The sequence below is a fragment of the Boleophthalmus pectinirostris genome, unplaced genomic scaffold, assembly GCF_026225935.1.
Source record: "Boleophthalmus pectinirostris isolate CB_2022bp ecotype Guang Dong unplaced genomic scaffold, ASM2622593v1 HiC_scaffold_14, whole genome shotgun sequence".
Lineage (NCBI taxonomy): Eukaryota > Metazoa > Chordata > Actinopteri > Gobiiformes > Gobiidae > Boleophthalmus > Boleophthalmus pectinirostris.
The window spans coordinates 5,171,396-5,184,378 of NW_026571047.1; the positions used below are offsets into that span (position 1 = coordinate 5,171,396).

Sequence of the window (12,983 nt, forward strand, 5' to 3'; positions counted from 1 at the left end):
TCATGTGGCAATACAGGAAGTGTTCCTCTGTGTTTTTAAACCATAATCCATACATCTTCACTACAGTCATTTGGATAATTTCAGACCTGGAATTGCCAATCTCTACTGAACTAAATGACTAATAATAAAGGGTTACTCAAATGTGAATGAAACAAAACAGGTATGTTTTTGAGGGGTAACAACATTATATCATGGCTTAAAGCTCATAAAGGTCAAGTTTAAGTAATATATGACCTTTAGATTAATGAATTTATTTGTCCCGGAGTTAGGGTGTATTTGGAGTGTGAGACAAACCTTAGGAGGTTTAAGTATTATGCTGTTATGAACCTTCTCTAGTGATAAAATAGTCCTCTTGTGTTTTTAAAGACCAGTCAGTTTTACCATTTGTAGCCAGCCAACTTTAGTTATAGTACAAACAAGTAGCATGATTAAATAAACTCATTGCACCGAGTGTCTTTATCCCTCAAAGTGAACTTTGTTATCCATGTTATACACGCATACCTATATTTAAAGATGCACTGCGCAACTTTTCTCTTGAGTGTCTGCCATGGAGATGATATTGCTTTGCCTGGAATGTTCCATGGATGTGTTTAAACATATCCATCTTGCATTTATTCATTACTGATGTGTCTGTTGTTCAAAAATAGAATAATTCCTTCTGTGAATAGGGGCGACTCTCCACAGATCTGAACTGTAATGTAGGGTTGTGCTGTAACCTGCTCGTCTCCTCATAATAGATGGGTTTGATCTATACTGTGGAACATTCTAGACAAAGCAATAGCATTTTCATCTAGACAAGCAGGCGACGGACCCTCCACTAGAAATGTTACACAGTGCACTTTTAAGTTTACAATGTTAAATACTAATTTTGAGGTGTCTTAAAGCAGCATATTCTGTACAAGTGATATTATGCAAAATAACAGGCAGGAGTAGTACCACTAATAGTAGTTATAGTTGTTGTTGTATTTATTATGTGACTAACTTTTTTCTTTTTGATTCTCACAGACTTAAACAACCGTGGCCCAACAGTGATCCTCCCTTCTCCTTTAAAAACGTGATCAGATTGACCAATGACCTGGACTTCTATAACAGTGAGCTGGAGAAGGAGAGGATATCAGGGAACCTTGATGCTCCAGAGGGGGGGTTTGATGCTATTTTACAGGCTACGGTCTGTACGGTGAGTGCACATGTCTAAGGCAAAGGAAACAGAGGCATAACCAGTAAAATGGAGTGAAATTTCATTGTATTTAATTACTAGGGGTGGGACAAGACACTGTTTCTACAAGGGTGACTGGGTGCATGGAAATGAGACAAGACAAGATTTTGACGTGATTAGTAATAAAATAATCAGTTCAGAATTTTGGCTTCACCATTTTTATTTTATTATTCATATTTAAAGGTCCAGTTATGCAAATTTGACTCTTGTGAGCTTTGCTTTAATTTTATAATGCTCTTGCATCCTTAAAACATACCTGGAGTTGTGTTTTGTTTCATTCACACACTGAGTAACACTCTGAGCAACCCTGCGTTCTTTGTCAATCTACATCTCCAAAGCACAGAATGCTCAGTTTCACCTTGTGATGTCATAAAGCAGTAGTTTTCAAGTTAACAGCTTTTTATTTTTTATTTGCCAGTTGTAATTATTTAAAAAATTGTAAACTCTTTCTTAACACTGGATTTTTATGTGTCAAATGGTTGTAACTGATACACAATTATAGTCTATAAGGTATAAAGTAGTAGTAGTAGTAAACTGAAAAGATCTTAACATTGAATTCCAGAAGAAATAAAATTTTTAAAAGTCAGTTCAAAGATTATTTTTGGAATGCAACCCATACTATTTTCTCCACTTTGCCCATGCTATAATGAACTTTGCTGTGCTCCCAGGATAAGATCGGATGGCGCCCACACAGCACCCACCTCCTGGTTTTCTCCACTGAGTCGGCGTTCCACTACGAGACAGATGGGATCAACGTTCTGTCAGGAATCCTCAAACGCAACGATGAGGCATGCCACCTGGATGCCAGCGGGAAGTACACTGAGGATATCAATCAGGACTACCCCTCTGTGCCCACGCTCGTACGGGTACTGGGAGAATACAACATCATCCCCATCTTTGCAGTCACCAACCACTCCTACACTTACTACCAGGTCAGAGACCATATTTGTTTGCTTTTTTAATCAGTGTAGAAGTGTATGTAGGAACTGTATGTAGCCTGGGCCTCTAGTTTTAAGAAAGGTATCTCAATCACATCTGAACCTGGGTTGCAAGTGTATGAACCTGTAGATAGAGGACACACTAGTTTTTCTCATTCTCAGCATATGGACAAACCATGCCTCATGTGAAAGCTTAGAACCTCCAGAATTCACTCACTGAGCTTCAGAGGCTGCACTAGCACTGACTCATGAGAGACTCCAACTGGATTTCAGCATTGAAACTGGCAACCCAAATGAGAAACTCGCGTGAGGCTCATTCTGCCCACTGACTGGAATCATCTTGGGAAACAAAACACCTTTTAAATCATAAATAAATGGGACATCATGTCCACTGGTTTTGTAATTAAGAACAAGAGACATGCATTAAAATAGTTGTCAGTAAAATCTATATTAAATGTGAACATGTTTACCTCGTATCTGAAGACATAAATCATGTTTGTGGAATGCCAAACTGTGGAACATTTCAAGGAAACCAATCATTCTTTAACCTGGTAACTACACGTTTGCTTTTGAGTGTAATTTCTTATTGATTATAATTGTTTAATAGGCCCTTTCTCTGTCTCTGTTCTTATGTTCATTCAGAAATTGAAAGAATATTTCCCGATAGCGGAAGTGGGGCTGTTGCAGGAGGACTCTGGTAACATCCTGGAGGTCATGGCCACTGCTTTTGAGGTGAACAGTCTAGTTTTTGTTGTGTATGACAAAACACATGAGAGATGGAGCGCTGTCATTCATGTCAGAATTCTCTCTTTACCATTTCAGAGCATCCGAAGTAAAATGAGCATTCGTGCAGAGAAGCCCAAAGCCTTCGAGGCACAGTTCTTGAAGACCAGTGGTCAGATCGCAGAGTATGGGGCCTTTGATTTCAAACCAGGGGCTATTGTAAGAAAACCATTTTATTTATTTTTTTGTTGAATAGTGATTATAGAAAAAGATATAAAACTAGATCAGTAATTAATAATACACTATAGACTCCATGATATTCAAAAGGGATAGGAGAAAGTTTTAAACCTATTATATCCTACCTCTCTATTTACATAGCAGTCAAAACACACATTTCCTCAATGTTAAAAAAAAACCTGTATATATTAATGTAATGATAGTCAAATGATATTTTCCTTTATATGAATTTACAATGATTCACGGTCATGAAATCATCCAAAATGCAGGAAGTGAAATAATAAACTTCACCAGAATTTGTGGCAAAAGAAGAAATTAAATTTGTTCAGCTAACTAACAGAAACTGTAAACAAGTAGGATGTTATTTTCGAGTAGTTTCAGTGTAGTTAGCTCCTCCCTTCAGACAAATATAAAGCAGTGTCTACCAGCGTCTGACCAGAACTGAAGAAGCAGCTTGGATGAGCTGCAAAATGTATTCGACCAAAAATAAACTTTTGTCCAGTTGACAAATTGATTTTCTTCTTCTGCCATGGATTCTGCCTGGCTGCCTGAGGGATTTTACACTTCACCAGGATTTATACTCAATCTGGCATGTGATGTTTTATATTCAAGAGGTTTTTTTTTTACCAATAGTCATTCCACTCTTGTGACATTTTATTTTAATTTTATTATTCTTACATATATATATTTGTTTTATTGTATTTGATGTATATATTTATACCTTTGTGCATATTCCTGATTGAGCTGATATTTTGGTGACAGGGCAAGTTCATGATGCGTCTGAAAGCCCAGCAGATGTTGGACGGGGAGCCGGTGTGCAAGGCCTCCACAGACGAGACAGAGGGAAACGTCAGAGTCAAACCCACAACCTTCAACGACGCAGTGAACGTCCAGGCCAACGTGCTGTGCCCCACATGTGACTGTGAGAAGGTGCTCACAACATTAAACAATACAAAAATAGGGCTTTGTATATATAACCTATAATAATTATTGATAAACAGAATAGAAACCAAATGTGTCCTTATAATGTGTGCATTCTTGGTTGGTGTTACAGGCATACACTTATAAAACAAATCCAAGTTAAAGCTCCTGTTCCCGATATTTCCCATTTATTTGAGCAGAATGTGTCTTGCCTCATTACAGATATATTGTATAAGCAGCTCTTGAGGTGAAAATACATTTTGTCTGCCAGTTAATCAGGAAGTGTGCTTTGTGTTTACTCCACTCTGGTCTCTGAGAGTTGTGAAAAGCTCTTATAAACTTATCACAGTGACTTATTGCGATGCTCAGAATGCATAAGATAAGTAAGAAATAACTTTGGACCACTGCCACAAACTGTTTTAAATGACCTAGTTTTGTTTTTCATGTTTTTAAGACAGTAAAATATAACTAGTTCATTTTGCAGGTTTGCAGTGGTTATTCCTCACTTTCTTAATACATTCCTAGCAGCCTAATTATTCATCACAATGATTTTATAAGCCATTTTCACAACTTTAAGACATCAGAGAGGACAATAAATGCTTAAGAATTAAATACAGACAGCAGGCACTGGTCTCTTGTACTATATATTTGTACTGAGGCAAGACAAATTTGACTTAATAATATGAAAAGCCCCTTTAAAAATACATACTTTGTAGATATTGAATATTTATCAATTTTCTTTTCCTTTTCAAATATTAAAAATGTATTTACAGAGTCCTCTTGTTGGCTCACCCATGTGCCATGGAAACGGAGACCTAGTGTGTGGCAAGTGTCAGTGCTACCCCGGCTGGTAAGACTTGTTCAAGTTCTCTGTACATGTCTGTTGATACTTTGCAGTGACATCATGCTGGGGGTGTTCTACATGTAATTATATGATGGTTTCTGTACTTACCATGCACACATTAGCAAACAAAACCAATACAAGTGTTCATGGTCATGTTTAGGCTTTTGATTTTTGAGAGTGACTAACTCTTGACTGTAATTTTATGCGTGAGCACAGATCATTTGTAGTTCTAACTAAACCTCTTTCTAGTGAGTTTGTGTTCAAATAAAGGCCAGATTAAAGTCTAACAAGCCTCAAATAGAGCAGTGCCTACAGTTAGCCTCACACCTCATCAGGGAATGTTGATGACGTCTGCTGCAAAGTATCAGTTTTGTGTATTAGGGCTGGGAATCACAGGGTCCTTCACAATTCAATATGATACATGATGCATGGATCACGGTATGATATTAGCACAATATGGTGGTACATGTTTTAACTGTAACACATGATACTCCATAATATATTACTGTTTTTTAAGATCCAAATACAGTGTAGCAACAATATTTCCTTGCTAAACCACTACTTGTGCAAAGTTAAGTGTTTTGCATAAACAAATTTCTTTCCATTAAATAAGCTACAATATGGTAGTGTGGTCACAGAAAAATTTGATAAAAGATACCAAAGAATACTCTTGGTTATATATTGATAAAGCAGCCCACAATAGCGATACTTAATCACCGAATATAAAATCGATATACTGACATTTCGATATTTTGCTCACCCCTAATGTGTATTGTATTACTCTAATGCTATGTGTACACAGGGTGAGCACACACTGTAACTGCTCGGCCACCACCTCAGCTCTGGACACCAGCCTTTGCATCGAGCCAGGCTTCACTGAACCATGCTCTGGGAGAGGGGACTGTCTGGAGTGTGGCCAGTGTGTGTGCTACAACCCCGACCAGTTTGAGGGGCCCTTCTGCCAGTACGACAAAACACAGTGCCTGCGCTTTGGAGGCTTCTTGTGCAATGGTGAAATACACTTATGTACACCACAAATGTTAAAGTGCATATGACAGGTTTTGGTTTTGGTTTAGTGGGATAGCATCTGTGGTCAGTCTTTATCATAGTTTTACTTCAGTTAAGCTGCAGTTTGTGGGAAATAAAAGTTGAGAAGAAAAGAACAAAAATACAAGACGTAGCAGTGAGTTTTAAAACAGAAACTATCCTAAAATCTATCCAAAATGCAGAGACAATTTACACGCAAGGAATAACATTTTCTGCCAATTTAAACCTTTAAGTTGCACTGGGTAACCTTTGTGGTGGAGAATCCATCAAATACTTTTCGCCATGGAGATGTTATTGCTTTGTCTGGAATGTTTCACAGTATGGTATTAAACATTTCTTTCATCATGGAGACCAAACCAGACCAAGTTACAGATCAGTGGAGAGGCGACCTTGTTCACAGTCACAATGCCTGTTTTTTGAGCTATAAAACCACCTGTAATTGAATACATGTAAGGTACATTCCAGGCAGAGAAATGACATATCCATAGAAACAACCCCCAACCAAAAAGTTACACAGTGCACCCTTAAAGGTCCTATATTACACAAAATTCTCTCTTGTGAGCTGTAAGCTGTGTTAGAATGTCTGTACCTCATCAGAAACATACCTAGAGTTGTGTTTTCTTTCATCCATACATGTTTGAGTTCAAAATGCTCTGTTCCACCTTGTGATGTCATGAAGCTGTGGTTTTCAAGTTAACAGCTCATTTTACCTTTAGTTCAGTAGAGATTGGCTATTCCAGGGTTGAAATTATCCAAATGAGTTTAGTGAAGGAGTATGAAGTTTAAGAACACAGTGGAGCACTTCTTCTATGGTTCAGATTAAGGTATCATCACAGGGAGTGTTTGAGAGAAGAACCCAGCCTAAATCTGCAGGTGCTGAATGTGTAAACATGTGTGAATGAAACAAAACACAACTCAAGGTACGTTTGTGATGAGGAAACCTTATAACTTCATCATTATAAATCAGAAAAAGTGTAATATGGGCCCTTTAATAAAAGAAAGGTGTTGTCATTTATTTGTGATAGTCTAATCAGAACTATTGTGTAATTTAGATTTGGTTGCAATCTGCTGCCAGTGTCTCACTAGGAAGTAAAATTGTAAATTTCCCCAGATTTTTTTAACAATTATTTTTCAAAATGTAATAATGTTAACTATGTTTTAATGAAATGAGTAGTTTAACTTGCCATATGCACTTTAAATCTGATGTGTTCTTCATAAATGTGTGTATGTGTTTCAGACCGTGGTTCTTGCATCATGGGCCGCTGTGTGTGCACTGAGGGCTGGGGAGGGGATGCCTGTCAATGTCCAATGAGCAACTCCACCTGTCTGGACACTAGTGGGGTGAGCAAGCATTGTCCCACATTAACTTGCATGATTTTATGAATTTGGACAGTTTTAAAGGTGCACTATGTAACTTTATGGTTGGGGTTCTATCACCTGCTTGTTGCCCTGGATATGTCACTGCTCTGTCTGGAATGTTCCACGGTATGACATTAAACCACTCTACCTTACATTTATTCAGTTACAAACAGTTTTATTGCTTAAAATACCTAGAAAAACAAGCATTCTGACAGCTTCCACAGATCTGACCTATAACTTGGTCTGGTTTGGTCTCCATTATAGAAAGTTTTAATGCCATACTGTGAAACATTCTAGACAAAGTAATAACATCTCCTTGAAGAAAGCATTGGACAGACCCTTCACCAGAAAAGTTACACAATGCACCTTTAGTTTATTAATGCCATACAGTATGGTGAAACATTACAGACAAAGCAATTACAACTCCATGGAGACAAGCAGGTGGCAGATTCACCACTAGAAATTTTGCACAGTGCACATTTAACGTGTTTTTATTGTGTATACAGTCCTATATATTCTTTATAACCCCTTTATTTAATTACATTTTATTTTATTTTATTTTAGCTCTGTACATTCAACTCGTTCCTACTGTTTTGTCAGGGCCTCTGTAATGGACAAGGCAAATGTGTCTGCGGCCGTTGTGAGTGTACGAACGCTGAGAGTCTCCTAGTGACGTCTACATGTGAGGCCAACTTCCAGGTGAGGGGGAGGACAAAAGAGTCTGTTGTCGCGGGCTCCATAGTCTTAGGGGCCCATAATTGGTCCCCTATTAATTTATATTAGAGGGGGGCCTATGTGAGGTTTCTTGCCCTGGGCCCCCAAATTTTTGTTGACCGGCCCAATTATCCTTATGCACATGCATTGGTTTATTGTTTTCATGTTGTGTTCAGGGTCTGCTCGGCGCTTGTGAGGCCACTAGGACGTGTGTTCAGTGCCAGGCCTGGAAAACTGGGGAGAAGAAAGAGCCAGCGGAGTGTGACAAGTGCGCCTTCAAAATAGTCAAAGTGGATGAACTCAAGAAACGTAAAGAAATATTATATTCTCTATGATTACCATGTGTGATCAAGCTCTGTGTCTGTTATGCAAAAACGTTTTTCAAGTTTTCTACCATGTTATACTATTTTTCACTCATCAAAAATATGCCTGGAGAATTTGTATATGCCATCATGCATGTTTGAATCTAGAAATCTCTTCTGGGCACTATCCAAACCTTCCTTACAGTTAGCAGTATGCAGTTAGCAGTTAGCCTGTACAAGACTAAGCCAACAAGCCCACGCCAGGCACACTCCTGCACAGGCATTTTTCAAACCTGATGCGACGTGCACTAGTTTCATTAGTGGGATACACTTACATACATGATTGTGCTGTAATAGCGCCCTGGAGGGGAAGTGAGGGGAGGGGGGAGCATCATAAATTGAAATGTATTAAATACCTTGTTCTCTGTGAATGTAGCATTTTCAAAACAACAAAAGGTAACATGATGATCTAAAATAATATCCCGTAGAAGTGTAATACCTCCTCTTTAAAGCTATGGTTAATCTGAGGAATTTGATCTGCATGAATACATTAGGGCTTATGTTATGCAAATTTGACTCTTGTGAGCTTCAAGATCACAAGACTTGCGTTTTGTTTCATTCACACATGTTTGAGAAACCCTTTATTATTAGTCTGTCTACATCTGTTCAAAATGCTCTGTTACATCCTGTGATGTCATGAAACAATAGTTTTCAAGTTAACAGCTACCTCTTTAGAGAGATTAGTAGAGATTGTCAAGTTCAGGCCTGAAATGATCCAAATGATTCTAGTCAAAGTGTATGGAGCACATCCTAAATTACCACATGACATCACAAGGTGGAGTGTTTTCAGTTTGAGAGAAGAATTCAGCCTAAATATGCAGGTTTTGTTTGTTAAACATGTGTGAATGAAACAAAACACCTTTTTCACACTTTTTTTCAGAAAATAGTGTAATAAAGGCCCTTTAACAATGCACTTACTCATGTCCTCCTCTTTGCGCACTTGTAGCTGAAACAGTTCTAGACTCGTGCAGTTTCCGTGATGAAGAAGATGACTGTACTTACTACTACACTGTGGACAACTCTAAGACTGCTGTGGGAGGTTTGGAGGTGCAAGTGCTTGAGAAGAAGGGTAAGCTTTGTTGTTTGGGTTTATGAAGAGTTACAGTTCTAAGCTGGATGTGTCCTATAAAGAATGGTGTTCCCTCAGACTGCCCCCCGGCCAGTCTCCTGTGGCTGCTGCCTCTGCTGCTGTTCCTGCTGCTGCTCCTGGCCCTGCTCCTGCTGTGCTGCTGGAAGTACTGCGGCTGGTGCAAGACTTGCTGCGCGGTACTATACATTCTATACTAGTGCACAACATGAGCTCTCACTGGCCAGAGGGTCTAGTGTACTAAAAGTAACAAGATTCATAACATAACTAAATGTAGCTGAGTGGTTAAGTTATTGATGTTGCCATTTTTGTGAACAGAATTTGGCATTTAGTTAATATGATAAATTATACAGAGCACTGGCAAATAGGGATGGGAATTACAGGGTCCCACATGTTGTGATGTTCTATACATATGGCGCTAAATGTGATAATCATTATATTATTACACACGATTTTTGCTTTTTTTGTAACAAAATTCAGTTTAGCAAATATGTCAGATGTATTGCATTTCCAAAAAAATACTCAAAAATATTTTGGTACAGCTATCTACGACATTGATACTGTATCACCATATTTAGTATTCTGATTTATAACTATGGCCCTGCCTCCAGTGACAAATACAGAGAGAAAGAGAAAGAACCCACCTTGAAATGTCTAATTGAGTTGAGTGTGTTAAGACCCAAAATGCATTTGCCTTTGAAAGACTTTTGTCATCTGTGTGTGCATAACTGTTCTCATGATTTGAGCTGTTAAAAAATAATATATTTTCTTTTATTTCTTGACAGGGTTGCCTTGCTTTACTCCCATGCTGTAGAAAAGGTAACACTCTCTTCAGATACAGTTATATTTGTATTATTTATTTATATATGCAATATTATACAGTTTTATTTGGCTACTGACTTACAAGTTGTGTGAAGATGATGCCCATATTCCAAATAATATAATGTGGTTTAAAGACTAGTCCTTCATTTGTCCATTGTATCTTCCCATTGTGTAGGCCGCATGGTTGGTTTCAAAGACGACCATCTCTCATTCCTCCAGTCCCAGGTGGCTGTGCCAAACCACCTGGACACTCCCATGGTGCGTACCGGCCCACCCAAAGGCACTGATGTGGTGCGCTGGAAAGTCACTGACAATGTGCACCGTGGGCCCAGCCACCCACTGACCCAGGTCAAGCCCAACCCCAGAGAGAACAGTGAGTCACACAGCTGTACCTTACTGGGAAAAGTTAGTTTTTGTCCGCACAATAGTAATGTTGCCGGACAAGCCAGGAGCGCGAGAACCTACAGTCCTAACTTGACACGATCCAGCCATGCTGCTAATTTGTTGTCTTAACTTTAAAAATACACAATATATAACTTCTTATATCTGAGATAAATGAGTTTTGTGCTCGATTGTTGATTCTGTAAAATACTGAGAAACAACTCAGACGAGTTGTTTCTCAGTATTTTATGTTGTTTTTTACCTGTAAACCACCATGTCTGTTTTTGACACAAACAGAACATGTGCCTCTCTGATTGGTTAGACAGGATATGGCTCCAGATCCACTCGTTTTTGTAAAGTTTTGTCAAAGAATGTGGTTATGGCTGGACAGGTAAATATTAATGTGGTTGAGGACTTTTGTTTTCATGAGGACTGATATAATAATTTGAAATGTTTTAACTAAATACTATCAACTAGGGCTGCAAAATTAATCATGATCGAATCGAAATAGAAATTTGAATGGATGTAATTCACAGACCTCAAAGGCCACAATTTTTTAATAACCATAATTTCCTTCACAAACATCAAAATCTCCTGTTTTATTCTGCACAAGGAAAAACGCTAACCTTGTAGTTTAGATCTGCACATTTATGTTCAGAAATGTGATTCTTGTATTATATTTCAGTCTTTTTGTGAATTCTTCCCGATGTGTTTAAAGCGTGAACTTTGAACAGAATCCTATTATTACAACATAAATCGGAAATTTTATCAGAGTGTGAGTAAACCTCAATCATTCCAATCCTAATCCCAGTCCCAATCCAAAACAGCATCGCCTGCTCTGACTGGCCAGAGCTCAGAGAATATGCAGGTTGTTGTTAAAACGTTTGATTTAGATAAAATACTAAGATAGAGCTAAAATACTGCTTAAAATATGTTTTAAAAGTAACCGTATTTTAGCTTGAGGGCAAATTTGCAGTATTCTTTCCAAAACTAAAAACAGGATATTTTTAACAAGAGATCTAGACAATAAATAATAAAGATTTAGACATGGCTTATCTTAACTAACTAGGCTTAACTCAAAGTTGTCATACTAAACTGTCCATAATGTTCTTTATTTTTATAGTCCCATTCCCCATCTCCCTGCGGCTCAACAGGCAGTTTGCAGAAAACCTCACCTATCCTGATTCCAAAGACGGAGAGCAGCTACGCAAAGAAGTCAACGACAATGTAAGAGCCACAGTGTGAAACTTAACTCTGAACAGCGTAGTAATGTAAAACTTCCAATGATGTCACTGTCTTTGTTTTGATCCAGTTAAATGAGGTTTACAAGCAAATCCCTGGAGTCCAGAAAGTACAGAAGACCACCTTCAGGTCAGAACCACTGGATTAACAATACAACTGTTCTTTCAAATACAGTAGTCTTTGATTCTTAAAAAGTGGTGTATCTTATTTTGTTTTTACAGAAAACAAAAAAATGCAGGGAAAAGGTAATACAAATTTCATTCTATCCAATTTTAGTATTTATGTGTTTTCAGTAACCAGGCAAGAATAAATCACATCACTGACTTCCTAAAAATGTTCACCAAAAATGTTTATTTACATTGCTTTTTCACATCTTAATGCTTTCGTTTCTCATACTAGACAAGAGAACGTCATCATGGACACGGTGCTGACAGCTCCTCGCAGCAGTTACCCCGACATCGTCAAACTGACCGAGAAGAATGTGCAGTCTGGAAACTTCCACAACCTGCGAGTGGTGCCAGGCTATTACACTGTTGCCACAGACAGAGGTGTGTGCTGCTCCTCTGCTTCTCTACAGAGAGTTTTCATGTTGCCTTTAGTTGTTTTTCTAACCTTAACCAATCAATTTAAATAGCATGGCTTAGTTAACAACCCTTAAAACTTTATCAAACTTTTAAATAAATGTTATTTATAATAATTATTTTAATAATTCTGTTCAGAGACAGTCAAATGGGGAGTAGAGGGCAGTTTTGTTATATTTACAACAATTTCCTCTAGGGCTGGGTGATATGAAAAAAAAGAAACAAAAGAAACAATTTTTTTCACCATCCTATTGAAAACACAGACACATGGCCCTGACTCAGAGGTAAACAAGAGAGCCATGACTCCTCTTCAGAATCACATGCTCTCTTACTGCCACAGGATTGGCTGTACACCTGACTATTAAAACATGCTTGCCTTATCATTGAGATTAACCAAAATTGAGATTGTAATCTATACATTTTCAGATTTTTGGTACAGCCTGATTGATCAGTGCTTTCTGGAATAGGAGGGGATCGTTAAATTAGGGAAAGATATTTGAACCAATTAT

At 38.0% G+C, this 12,983-nt stretch overlaps 1 protein-coding gene across 2 annotated transcripts in view; it reads left to right on the top strand.

Moving 5' to 3' along the window:
- The window catches only part of itgb4 (integrin, beta 4), a 36,471-nt gene that overhangs the window by 12,769 nt on the left and 10,719 nt on the right, over nt 1–12,983 (top strand). For both annotated transcript variants that reach the window (XM_055150455.1, XM_055150456.1), the window contains exons 7-24: nt 1,006–1,177; nt 1,885–2,148; nt 2,797–2,886; nt 2,977–3,096; nt 3,877–4,044; nt 4,809–4,885; nt 5,682–5,890; nt 7,164–7,267; nt 7,886–7,984; nt 8,176–8,308; nt 9,308–9,430; nt 9,509–9,627; nt 10,234–10,267; nt 10,446–10,643; nt 11,775–11,878; nt 11,964–12,022; nt 12,115–12,138; nt 12,293–12,441. In XM_055150455.1, the coding sequence (XP_055006430.1) occupies nt 1,006–1,177; nt 1,885–2,148; nt 2,797–2,886; nt 2,977–3,096; nt 3,877–4,044; nt 4,809–4,885; nt 5,682–5,890; nt 7,164–7,267; nt 7,886–7,984; nt 8,176–8,308; nt 9,308–9,430; nt 9,509–9,627; nt 10,234–10,267; nt 10,446–10,643; nt 11,775–11,878; nt 11,964–12,022; nt 12,115–12,138; nt 12,293–12,441 (2,246 nt within the window). The remainder of the gene's footprint in view (nt 1–1,005; nt 1,178–1,884; nt 2,149–2,796; nt 2,887–2,976; nt 3,097–3,876; nt 4,045–4,808; nt 4,886–5,681; nt 5,891–7,163; nt 7,268–7,885; nt 7,985–8,175; nt 8,309–9,307; nt 9,431–9,508; nt 9,628–10,233; nt 10,268–10,445; nt 10,644–11,774; nt 11,879–11,963; nt 12,023–12,114; nt 12,139–12,292; nt 12,442–12,983) is intronic.